Below are 13143 nucleotides of genomic sequence, written 5' to 3'. Positions count from 1 at the left end.
AAGATGCCAGGAAATAGAAAAGGATGTGGCGAATCTACGTTCGCGGATCCGCGGGGTGGAAAAAGTATGTCGGCAAGTCAGCTGGTTTCCCCGTGCAGGACGCGCTGACAGCTCGAGTGAGCGGACTGCCCAGGACTTCGGAACTAGACGAGGTGAGTCCAGAACCGAGTGAGGATGCCCTTTCAGACTGACAACCGTTACAGAGGGATTAGTCCCCTCACCCGGCTGAAGTTTCTCAGCTCGACCGTCTGTCTTCCTTTTCCCTGATTAATGTGAGCCTCAGAGCCTCCGCTCTGTTGGCTGTGTGTGTTCGGTCCAGACCTCCTTCCATCCCATTTTCTTATGGGAAACCTTCCTGGATTTCACGGTTGCTAAAACTGAACCAAGGCTTCAGGATAGACCATTAGTCTGAAAAAAGAGCGAGAGGAGAAAGAACTAAAGTTATCAGTTTCTTGAAACACAAGTCTAAATGTTGAACCAGAGCTTTTGTGTCTGTCTTCTCTTTTTTTTTCAACATTCCTGATTCATTCATATTTTTGCATTTATCAGTGGTTGATTCTTTTTTATTGCTGTGTAGTATTTATCTCATAAAATAAACAAGTTTACTATTCTCCTACTAATACGCATTTTGGTTGTTTCCAGTTTGGGGTATTATAAATAAAACTTATATGAGCATCCTTCTGGGTGTACTTTAGCGAACATATGCGTGTGTGTGTATTTGGATATATACTTAGGAATGAAATTTCTACATCATAGAATAGACCTTTATGTAGTTTTGGTAGTTTTCTAACATTATAAAAATTTGTATTGCTTTACGTTTAATTTTAATTCTTTCTGAGTAAAACAAATACCCTATCTCTTTGCATTATGGTGAAATAGACGAAGATTTTTGTGTATAGCCTACATACAGATTTGAAAATATAGTCTGGATAATTCAACTTAGCCCCGCCCCACGACATGTACAAAAGTCCTTTGAGTTTTTTTATATTTCAGGTGATATCTTTTTAAAGAACCGTATGAATAATTTTTTGTTCTTTATTTTTCCAGTGAGCACCATAAAATAAAAACGCCATACAATCCAACAATTATTTATTAGTTCTTGCCATTCGCAACATCCTGCCTAATACACGGAATACAAGACAGTATTCCTTCCACTTCAAGAAGACTGTTTTCTAGCCAAGAGTAAGAAATAGAGCGTGATAAGTGGCATGATTCAAATAAGTCCAGGCTAATATGAGAGCCTGTCGGGACCCAATCCAGTTTTAGGGAGTTGGATAAGTCTTCCTAGAGGCTTAACTGAGACCTGAAGAATTAGCAATTGTTATCCAACGAAATTAAGATCAGTAAGAGTGCTCTAGGCAAAGAAAAAGGCATTCAAAAAGATTCGGCATGGAAAGAGAAGTTTGGTGTTGACAGAAGTTCAGAATGGCTGGAAAATAAAATTTGTCAATTTGTGTGTTAGGAAGGAGAGGTGCAGTTTCTGAGAGAAGAGTGGAAATATAAGCAGGGGTGTTGTAAACTGGGATAAGGAGTTTACATTTTATCCTGAGAGCAATGGAATGTCATAGAAAGTTTTTAAGCGGATGAACAACATGATCAGATAAGTATATTCCTTTTTTAAAAAGGAAGATTACTATAACTTCAGTGTAGAAAATAATGTAAGAACTGATTTGATGGGAGAAAGCCTAGCCATAGGAAGTCCAGTTACAAGGGTGATGAATAAATAAATCTTTAATTGATGTTGATTCTTACTGCCTTTAACTAGATTTTCTTCTTCCTTAGTAGTGTCTAGTTTGCCTTTGGGGTGTGGGCCGGAAGTGGAGGTCCTGTACTCTCTCTTTTCTGTGTATCTTCTTCCCACATGGAAATCTTTCTAACACTTTCTTACTCCCCTTCCCCCAGTCAGATCTCATGACCACAACCTCTAAGTTCTCCAGGATCACTCCTTGGTCCCTGATCTGCTTCTTTGACTTTCTTTTTACCAACGGTTTCTTAAGCTTTGTATTTCCCCACCCATGAACTCTCCCTGAGAATTCTCTCTGCTCTTCTCTCCATGGTCCTTCCCTATTATTGAGAACCCTGCCTTGGAATATAAAGTACTTTATGGCCATAATTTTTTTTCTTAAATCAAGTTTAAAACAAAGTGTCTTTTTTTTTTTTTTAAGAAGCACTTTGTTTTCATCATGAAGATGGAAGTACAGGGATAAACACTTGGGAAAAATTAGAATAATTGGCTCGTAGACAAAATCTCTTGAATGGTGGAATGTTTTCTTAGAAGTGGGACAGCAATAATGAAACATAATTTCTTTATGGACTTATAACCTACTGCTTTTTTGTTAGTTCTGTAGAAATCCTGTCAAAGAATATGAAGAAAAACAGAGAAAGAGTCTGCAATAGAGAGAGAGAATTTGTATATAAATTTAAAGTAGGAAGTCAGTGCTTAGAACTGAGAGTGCCACTCAGATTTCCTGTTCAAGAGAATGCCAGTCATTTACATGGACGTCTGATGCTGCTGCACAGTTTACCGTGCTTTATAGAAAAAGGTGAGGACTGATTTTTTTTTAAGTATCACCACTTTATTAGTTTCAATAGTCTGTCATTAGAAGTTTCATATTAGAAAGCATAAACCTAAGAAGCTTTGGAAACAGCCATAACATAGGAACTGATTCCAAGAATAAAAACATTTCTCCAGAGCTTTCTTTTATTGAGTGTTTTTTCCTATAAGTGGTAGTTGTTTATAAAATATAAAAATTAGATTTTATAATGAAAAATTATCTACAAAGTTTGGAATTAGAGGAGCTCTTCTGAATTTAGTTGGGTGAAGTTATAAGGCAGTTTAGCTATCGCTAATTGTGCTAATAGAATTATAGTGCTAAATTGGTTGCCCTTTTAATAATCTGGTCATTAATTTCTGAGATGCCATAGAACAGAAAGTGTACTAATTTTTGAATAGTCTTTGCTTACCTAAATTAGTTTTATAAAGTTATATGTATTAAACCATTTTTAAAGGTCTGTGCTCTATCTCACAGTCTAGGAAAAATTTAAAATTCAGAATATGTTAGATCACAGGTTAGAGTTATAAGAGAACCTAGAAACTTTATAGCCCAATCACATTGTACAAACAAGGAAACTGGAACATAAAGAGGTTAAATTATTTACCCAAGGCAGTGGTTCTTGAAATATGGTTTCTAATCATTTAGCAGCAACAGCATCACCTGCAAGCTTGTTAGACATGCAAATTCTCGGGCTGCATCCCATTTCTGCTGAATCAGAAATTAGGGTAGCATGTGGCAGTCTGTTTAAATAAGGCCTCCAGGGGTTTCTAATGCACACTTAAGATTGTGAACCACTGTCTAAAGTCACGAACATAGTGATAATAATAGAGCCAAAGCCAGAACACAGGTGTCCTAACTTCTCTCTCAGTGCTCTTCCATTATATCATTCTCTAAGTGGTGTCTGTAAAACTGAAATCGGTCAGTCATCTGAGTTAAATGTGTTAATAAGCTAGTCATTTAACTTCTCTTTCAAAGGATGTAACAATGTACCCTTTAAAGTTACATGGAAAACTCTTTTTAATGTAAATACAGTAATGTTCAGACCTTCAAAATCTGTAGCATTTTCTTTATGTCCTTATACCCACTTGGCTTCAAACTGAAATATCAGGCTTAAGAAAGTAACATTACTTTATTAGTATCAAGGGAATACGTAGGAGTTAAGACTTTTGACCTTTCTCTATGCAATAGCCTGTAATAGTAAAGGAAAATAATCGTGAAATTAGTTAAATGATCCCCTAAGCTGATTTCATTTTAGTTGGAGATTCTATTAAGAGTATCAGCTTGATAAAATAAAATTTCATGTCTGGGCAAGGTGGCTCATACCTGTAATCCCAGCACTTTGGGAGGCTAAGGCAGGTGAATCACTTGAGCTGAAGAGTTCAAGACCAGCCTGGGCAACATGGTGAGACCTATCTCTACCAAAAATACAAAAATTAGCCATGCATGGTGGCATGCACCTGTGGTCCCAGCTACTCGGGAGGCTGAGGTGGGAGGATCACTAGAGTCTGGGAATTCAGGGCTGCAGTGAACTGTGATCATGCCACTGCACTCCAGCCTGTGTAACAGAGAGAGAGACCCCATCTCTAAATAAAAAATAAAAATTTAAAAATAAGATTTCACATTGGAATTCTCAGCCAAGTGAAATGTTCCCTATTTATACCTGGATTTTGCTTACGATGGTGTTTGATGTCCCTGTAACAGACTTAAAAGAAGCTCTGACTCAGTTTATAGAAGAAGAATCCCTCAGCGATTATGATAGAGATGCTGAAGCATCCCTGGCAGCTGTGAAATCAGGTGAAGTAGATTTACATCAGCTGGCGAGTACATGGGCCAAAGCTTATGCTGAGGTAAGAAAATAGGTCAGATTGTAAATTTCAAGGATATTCTGGATTTTGGTGAAAATTTTTAAAATGCTGTGGTAATCCTGAAATAGTTATAAGATCCTTTTTCTCCACATACCAATATTCTATAATGTATATGTTGCTGCTTCTGTGCTTCCTATATCAGGGTGAGCACATAAGACAAAATGCTATTTATGTAATACCTTTGTAAAACAAGAGGCTACTTGCATATATCTCACCAGCACAGGGTCTCCAGATTTAGTAATTAAAAATATAGGACACCCAGTTAAGTTAGAATTTCAGATAAATGAATATTTTTTAGTATATCAACATATTACATGGAACATATTTATACTAAAAAAATTTTTTCACTATTTATCTGAAATTCTAATTTAAGTGAGTGTTCTGTATTGTATCTGGCAACCCTAAATCAGCAATAGTATTCATTTAACCTTTGGTTTACTTTTATAAACTTATCTTCATTATTGTTGTGTAGTCACATCATATCATTTTCTATTTAAATAATATACCCTGTTTCATAAAGTCTAAGATGCCATTAGGTATACCACAAATGATTTTATTTACTAAGAAAGAGCACTGCAAATTAAACTATGAGAGAATGCCAAGATGACATCAAGTATAAGAGGCAAAGAAAAGACTCAAAAATATCCATTGTATTTATCAAGTAATCTTGTCTGTGGCAAGATCAGTTTCAGTAAGTTGGTGGTGGTGGAAATGAGATTTCATTGACTTTAAGAATGTGGGAGTGTGGAAATAGGAAGAATTAGTATACTAACTGAAGAAGTCTGAATATAAAGAGGTGAAGGATGGGGCACTGGCTAAATGGGAACACAAGGTCAGAGGTTTGTTTGTTTGTTTTTTAAGGCGGCAGAGTTTAGGACTAGAAGGGATAGAATCCAGAACTCAAATGGAGAATTAATCATAACTGGGAAGACGCTTCTCCACTTATAGCCAAAGAGAAGCAGGAAAGGTTGGATATAAATTCAGATAATTTTATTAATTTGGTAGCAGGAAGTTGAGAATATTCTCTTCTGAGTGTTTCAACTTTAAGGAAAGACAGGTTATTTGTTTAGATGAGGCAGTAGGTATAATAAGATTGTTGGATATTTAAGGAGAAAACTGAGCAGCGAATGATAGGATTGCCAGGCATCATTGAGGCCAAGATTAAGAGTGGCACCAGTTTGTCACCATAAACTTTATAGAGTTTTGTGATTTTTCTGCTACAGCTCTCTAAAGCCCGACTGCAGGCATAGAGAAGAGGAATAAGATGAGGGTTTTGTTAGGTGAGTAATATAAGGTACATCAGTCAAGGGAGTTGAGGATATCGGCAAGACAGTGGTTGAATGCTAGATCACAAAATGTAAGCTACATAGGGAAGGAAGTGAAGCTAAGTGGCAGTTGATGGCTGATCCAAAAAAAAAATGAAAACATTGAGAAACTTATGAAGTGGAGGTCCTGATGAGGTTAAATATCAATTACCTGGGGATTATTGAGTGAGAAATCTTGGGTAGAGGTTGTAGTCAGAGACTAGAATGTTTGAATACTGACGGACTGAGTTTCTGGTGAGGATACTAAATGGATGGCTGAGGTGGTGTGGAGAACTAGTAAATGTTGCAGGTAAACGATGACTATCTGGGCTGGTGGTACAGGGGTAAAAGAATTTACCAAGACAGTTGTAGATAAAGAAAAGTAGATTTATTAGAGAAAGTAGGAAAATATGTTGCGAGGAGGCAATGGGCAGGCCAACAGAAGAGAAGCAGACTTCAAGGAAACAAAGGCTTGCTGGAGATTTTATAGGACAGCGTTTATGCTGTATGCTGTAGAGTGCTGTGTGCAGTACTGATAACCCCAAGACTGCAGTGAGCTGCAGTCTTGCAGCTATCTTGCAGGTGTCTGGTGAAAGGTGAGTGCAGGAGGGCTACATGGCCTGGACCAGGGGTGTCCAATCTTTTGGCTTCCCTGGGCCACACTGGAAGAAGAAGAATTGTCTTCGGCCACACATAAAATACATTAACATGAGGGATAGCTGATGAGCTAAAAAAAAAAAAAAAAATTCACAATTTATGAATTTGTGTTGGGCGGCATTCAAAGCCATCCTGTGCCACAGGTTGGACAAGCTTGGTCTGGACCATGAAGAAAGGCAGACTTATAGCTTATCTGCTTTCTCTTTTTGCTTTCCCCTGGTCCTGCCAGCCTGATTCCTTTCCCCTAATTGGGACTCCACAGTAAAGATTGTAGAGTTTGGGAAAGTAAGAAGGCAGTGCCTTGGATGGGTTTCCACATGGATATCCAAGTAACCCAGGTTGATGGCAGGATGTGGGGCAGAGAGGAAGTCTTTGAACTTGGTGCCAAAGCTTTACAGGAATGAGGGTGAGTGACAGACAGGTAGGCTGTTAGATAATGATGGCCATGAAAGATAAGGGGTGCTGAATGGTTTGAACCTCAAAGAAGTCAGGCGTTATGCCTGAAAGTGGAGGTGGAGAAATAATGGCCTGGACATTGAATCGCTTTCTCTCTGCAGTCACTTCCTCAGTGCCCCATTCCTCTCAGCCGTCCCAGTCCCCTTTCTAGTAGCATCTGTCCTGAGGGAGTGGCGTAAATTAGGTCAAGGAAAAAACTATGCTTAGTTCTTCTCACGTAGGTATCTTCTACCTATTCATAAAGCTTCCCCTAGGCTGAGTTTAAAATTAATGCTGCAGATTATTGTAGTTAGATGATCTGGTAGTGGGGCTACTGAACATCTGGTGTTATGTGTGGTCAAGCACATGCCTACAGTCTTACAGTAGCTCCTCCCTACAAAATTTCAACTTTGCCCTGAAGTGAATTTTAAACAGAAGTTAAGTCCCATAGGCTGGTTATAATTCCTACAGCAGTCCCACGTCTAAAGATGAACAGTTATCAGAACAGTTTTGGAGTTTCAGAGGCATAGAGTAGATGAAATCATAGTTCTAGGTTCAGCTAGTCTCCTGCCTTCTGATGTGGCAACTGATTGAAGTGAAAGAGAACAAATTAGAAAAGTTTTCCTGTTGACTGACTGAGTTCAAGATACCTGTTTATGTGATGTGTTCGTTTGTTTTAAGGTAAATTATTACTCTTCAGTCATATTATAAATTCCAGTTTTTAATATTTTCGTGGGTAAGAAAAGGGAAGAATTTAGTTTGTTTTTTTTTTTACAGGTATCTTTTGCAAAGATCTATAATGGAAAAAACATCAAAATCTTTGTTTTATTTCCACTTAATGCCATTAAGTCATATGATCTTTGACTTCTCAGTGTATCAGTTTCCTCCGATGAGTTGAAGAGGCAGCCCTTGGGATAGGCATCTGTACCTCCTTGGATGTATCCGTGTGTGCTGAGGGCATTCCCATTTTGTTTCTCTCTGTTTCTGCTTTTCTTGTCTATCAGCGTTTACTCAGTCCCTTCATCATTTTAATAGCTACCATTTTTATATCCTTAAAAGCCTGCTGATATTTTAAAAAGAAAATGTAACACTAGAAAAGGTCCAACTAAATGCATAATTACACATTTATCTTGATAATAGGTATGCATGAATTTGGCTTTCATTCGCAGGTGACCACATAGTTCACCTTATTTTCTAAATATGTAACCTACTTTAACAGTATTTTTTTTAATAATGAAAAGTTTTCTCTGATTATGTAGCTAATGCATGAAAGTTATTTTACCATACAGTATGTTAGAATATAAATAAAGGCTATCAGAAATCCCACTGTCCTGAAATAGCCACCATTAGCATTTTGTTGATCATCTGTGTGTGTGTGTGATTTCACAGAAATGAGGTCACAGCATAAGCTTTTATTGTGGACACTTCCTATCCCTTCCTCCACATTAGTACCTCCTTCTCATTTCTGCTTCCGGGTAACTTATATTAGGAACTTAGTCTGTATCTCTCCACATTTTTTTTTTCTGTGCTTAGACAATCCTGTATAATACACACACATATATTTACACACATATATATATAAGAGGGTCTTTCTGTCATTGAAGTGCAAAAATGGAATCATACATACTTTTCTAGTAGTGTGTTAAATAAAAATACTAGATCATGATTTAAGAATGTCTGTATATTATCTTGTAGACCACGTTAGAGCATGCAAGGCCTGAAGAACCCAGCTGGGATGAAGATTTTGCAGATGTGTACCATGACTTAATTCATTCTCCTGCCTCTGAAACTCTCTTAAATTTGGAACATAATTACTTTGTTAGTATCTCAGAACTGATTGGTGAAAGAGATGTGGAGCTGAAAAAATTACGAGAGAGGTATTTCAAATTTCTTGCATTATCAGAATTAAATGTTACGTTGTCAAATAGATGGCCTGCAGAACAACTTGTTTTTATTTTTTACAAAAAGGATAAGATAGAAAAAAAACTTCAATATTAGAAATTAATTTTCTTGTATGTTTAAATGTGTAACTACAACTGGGAGGGTCCTCATAGGTTTATATACCTTCTAAGTGGTTTAACTAAGTAAATGATACTGGTGGGCCTTATATATTCTTATCTCTAATAAGAGGAATAGATTACTTCTGTTGAAGGTTTGTTTTGTTCCAGGCACTGTGCAAAGTGCTTTGGATGCCCTGTCTCATTTGATCTTTACCATAACCCTACTATTATTTCCATTTTAAAGATGAAGAAGTTTTTGCTTAAGTAACTTGTCCAAGGGCATGCTGGAATTTGAAACCAGGAAATCTGACTTCAGAACTGTTAACCACTGTACCATTCTGTCTCCCTATTCAGAACCTCTGTATTGCCCTGCTCTAACTATGTCCATGGCTCTTTCAGTTCATTTTGTATGCTCAAGTACCTTAGAAAAAAATAATAACACTAGTATTGTTCCAAGAAATTGTAATTAGATTTGAATTCCTGCTGTATGGATTACTTAACACAGTATACAAACAATGCTTTTATTATTTATCTTTTCTTCAGAGTATGTAAAAAACTTCTAGCATTATTTATTTTAAAGTAATAAGTGGCTTCCCTGACTTCTTTCTAGTAACTCTATATAAATTGTGATAGGAATTCAGGATGTGTCCTTCTAGATAATCCATTGTAATTTAGCAGAATCTAATAATATTTATTATCTTAAAAACACTTATTTAAGACATTGGGTGTATATTCCATTAAGGTAATAGTTTTAGTGTTGCTTTGATTGTGAGAGTATATTAGGACTAAATCACTTGTGTGTGTGTGTGTGTGTGTGTGTGTGTGTGTGTGTGTGTGTGTGTAACTGATTTAATAGTCCCAAAGGAGTAAATTTAAAAAGATGTGCTGGTTTGTTCCTGGTTCTCATTAGCTTCCCGTTAGAATACAGTAAGGCTAGCAAGATGAGAATAATCTTTGGAGCATTGTCATGGTTAAGAAAATATAAGTACAGAAAAATAATAAGGAAATGTATTTAATAATTGTTCCTGAGGGATACTCTCTTCTGTGTACCAAATTAGCATATTTATTATATTGCATAGATTTGTAAATTTTCATAACAATTGTACTCCTCTGGACCACTTATTCTCATACTTTGTAAAATATTAGAATGATCTCTTTGTCAAAAAGAACATGCTGTTTTGAGATATTTGTCACTGTTTATAGGTTTGGTTTGTTGACCAGCTGTATTGGGGCAGTTTATTCCTTTTTGATGAGATACCTGCAGTGAGTGGTTGCCACTAGGTATATAGTTGAAACATATTTCCCTGGGGAAGACAAAGTTTTTTTTCTAGTTCTTTATTATGTAGCCCGTAAAATTGTGAATGTAGTTTAAAAAGAAGAACAAAATATAGAATTAGGTTTTTAAAAATATGTAAAAGTAGAATTACCTAATACTAATTAATTACTTTCTGTTGAACTTCATTTCTTTGATTTTTCCTCCTAGGCCTTCAAATAATATAACCTTCAAGTCATCCTGAATCTGTTATTAGCCGTCAGGTTTTCTGTGACTATACTTATTCTGCCTCTTTGGGTATATTGATAAATTCCCATTTTGGCTCCCTATACTTCCATTCCTAGTACTTTCATTGAGCTATTGAGTGACTCTAACTTGCAGCATAGTTTGCTGCCTGTACCCCCTAGAAAACTATATATCTAGCCATTAATAGTCTATAATGCTTCCTTATTCTAAATCTGAAGATTTGTGTTCTGCATGATTCTTCATCTTTTGGGAAGTTCAATTAACGTGCTAATTACCTGCATTTACTGGTATTCATACTTTTTTTTTTTTCATGGAATAGTTTTTTAGTAGAGGTTTGTTTTGACTTATTTTATTGTTTGAAATCATATTTGGCCATATTTCTTGATGGGGTTTGGCCTTCTTTTTTCTTTCTAAACATATAAATAATACTTGAATTCATCTATTTTTAAAAGTTTTGTAATTTATTTTTAACCTGTCCAAACCGCTAGCTTGAAAAAGAAAAATAAGCTGTATTCCTCTGGTAGGTAATATTTATTGCAAAGGTGAACAGTATGACTTAAGGTAAGTTGAAATTCACTAGTGTCTGTGGAGGTTGACCCGAAATTTTGGTGCTTAGTTTATTTATCCATTTCATGAGCAGAAGTGACACATTTTCTTATTTCATTTTAATGCCATTGTACATCTTTAAAAGACAGTTTCTCGGCACAGCATCAATAATACAAGTTATAATGATTTTTTTCTTTAAGTATCTTCAAGATAATATACAGGTTGCCAGAGTTGTCACATCTGACATACTGAGCCAGGCTATATTTAGTATTTCATCTGAGACGTAATAAAATTTTCTTCTATCTTAATCATAGAAAATATATATTGTATCATCAACTATATGATTAGCTAGTTGCCTTTTGGACATATTTAGGATGAAATAAATGTTCATGAAATTTTATTTGTTGAATTTCTATCTGTCTTCTTTTTCTTCACAAGAGATGTGCTCTTTTTTTAAGCAAACCAGATTCTAGATATTTCTTTAAACTTTAAAAATGGCAATGATACCTTTTATCCACTAGAGGGAACATGTGTAATGTAAAATAGTAATATATATTTATATCTGTTTGTATTTATAAATGGTTAGCAGTTATTTCTGTTTCTAAATAAGAATCTCACTTGCAAGCATAATTTTCATTTGACCCGTAATAGTTATTAAAAGTTAATGGAGTCATCTGCCTTAGAACTAAGTGGGATTTAATGATACTGAATATTTACTACCGGAAGGTATATATAGAAATGTATATATGTGTAACTTGCTTGAATTTAATTTATCATATATATATAAGTATCTTAATCAGTGTTACAAATAAGTATAAATTCACTCTTTTTTTTTTTTGAGATGGAATCTCGCTTTGTTGCCCAGGCCGAAGTACAGTGACATGATCTCAGCTCACTGCAACCTCAGTCTCCTGGGTTCAAGCAATTCTCCTACCTCAGCCTCCTGAGTAGCTGGGATTACAGGCGCCCGCTACCATGCCCAGCTAATTTTTGCATTTTTAGTAGAGATGGAGTTTCATCACGTTGGCCAGGCTGGTCTTTAATTCCTGACCTCAGGTGATCCGCCTACCTCAGCCTCCCAAAGTGCTGGGAGTACAGGCATGAGCCATCGCGCCCAGCCAAAAATTCACTCTTTAGAGCAATTTACCTGAATTAACTAGGATGATAAAATCCTTTTAGTTTATATCTGTGTTTTGTTCTTTCCCGGTTTGTTAGAAATTGTTTTAAAACAAACTTTTTGCATACATTTGTATTAGAAGATAATCTTTAATTTCAATTTTTTAAGTGAACTTATTTATTAAAATAAAACATACACACAGAAAAGGCAACAAACTGTGGGTGTACAGCTCATTAAACTTTCACAAATTAAGCACGACCATGTAACCATTGCCCAGATCAAGAAATAGAATATTTCCAGGATTACAGAGTCCTCTTTCGTGCCCTTCTAGTCCTTTACCCTTTCCCTCATAAATAACCATTATCTGTACTTCTAACACCATTGGTTAATTTTTCCTGTAGGAAAAACCATTTTTAATTTTTGCACATTATTTCTTTGGATAAATGCAGAAGGTGTGACTAACATCTTCAGACTGTATTTTACGTCCCTCTGTAAATTTTATGACTTAATAGTAATTTGACTCAGGATCTAATTGTCTGCTTCTGGATATAATGTAAACTAACTTTCAGAGGTTGAAGTCACTTTAGTTCATATACAAATAGAAAATCCATTTAAGCTGAAATTGCAGAGCCTCTTCTTTGAGGAAATTTGCAGGTGAAAAGGGGTCCAGAGTTTTTAACATTAGCCATGGTAATTGAAAGGTAACTTAGATTTTGACTGCATTCGTCTGTGCAATACATTTAGATGAAAATTTAGCTGCACAAATGATGTTGATATTATATGACACTATCATTGTTATTGGCTAGTCTCCATTTCCAAGGATTCTAAGTACTTTCCAGTTACAATTCTCATTCCTGGACACATTTCTATAAAATAAATTTTTTATTTTCACTTTATAGAGATTGTTTGATGAATCTGAAGGATCATATACCTTGAAAGTTTGATGAATATCCCTGATTTGCTTATTTGTGTTTTAGACAAGGTATTGAAATGGAAAAAGTCATGCAGGAATTGGGAAAATCACTGACAGATCAGGATGTAAATTCACTGGCTGCTCAGCATTTTGAATCCCAGCAAGTAAGTGAAATACAGTGACTTTTAGGTATGCAGTTGCATTTTCTTTTGTTTTTTTGTTTGTTTGTTTT

At 35.8% G+C, this 13143-nt stretch overlaps 1 protein-coding gene across 3 annotated transcripts in view; it reads left to right on the top strand.

Annotated features, from left to right (window-relative positions):
- The first annotated feature begins 49 nt into the window (after positions 1–49).
- FERRY3 (FERRY endosomal RAB5 effector complex subunit 3) overlaps positions 50–13143 on the top strand; it is a 60180-nt gene continuing 47086 nt past the window's right edge. The window contains exons 1-5 of one of the 3 annotated variants that reach the window (XM_003820337.6): positions 50–152; positions 2341–2543; positions 4257–4402; positions 8512–8693; positions 12976–13075. In XM_003820337.6, the coding sequence (XP_003820385.2) occupies positions 2366–2543; positions 4257–4402; positions 8512–8693; positions 12976–13075 (606 nt within the window). In that variant the 5' untranslated portion in view covers positions 50–152; positions 2341–2365. The remainder of the gene's footprint in view (positions 153–2340; positions 2544–4256; positions 4403–8511; positions 8694–12975; positions 13076–13143) is intronic. The other 2 variants (XM_024931230.4, XM_055095269.2) reach the window with 2 other exon arrangements.

This window comes from Pan paniscus, chromosome 10 (assembly GCF_029289425.2).
Source record: "Pan paniscus chromosome 10, NHGRI_mPanPan1-v2.0_pri, whole genome shotgun sequence".
NCBI classification, from domain to species: domain Eukaryota; kingdom Metazoa; phylum Chordata; class Mammalia; order Primates; family Hominidae; genus Pan; species Pan paniscus.
This window is presented reverse-complemented; position numbering and strand designations above follow the sequence as displayed.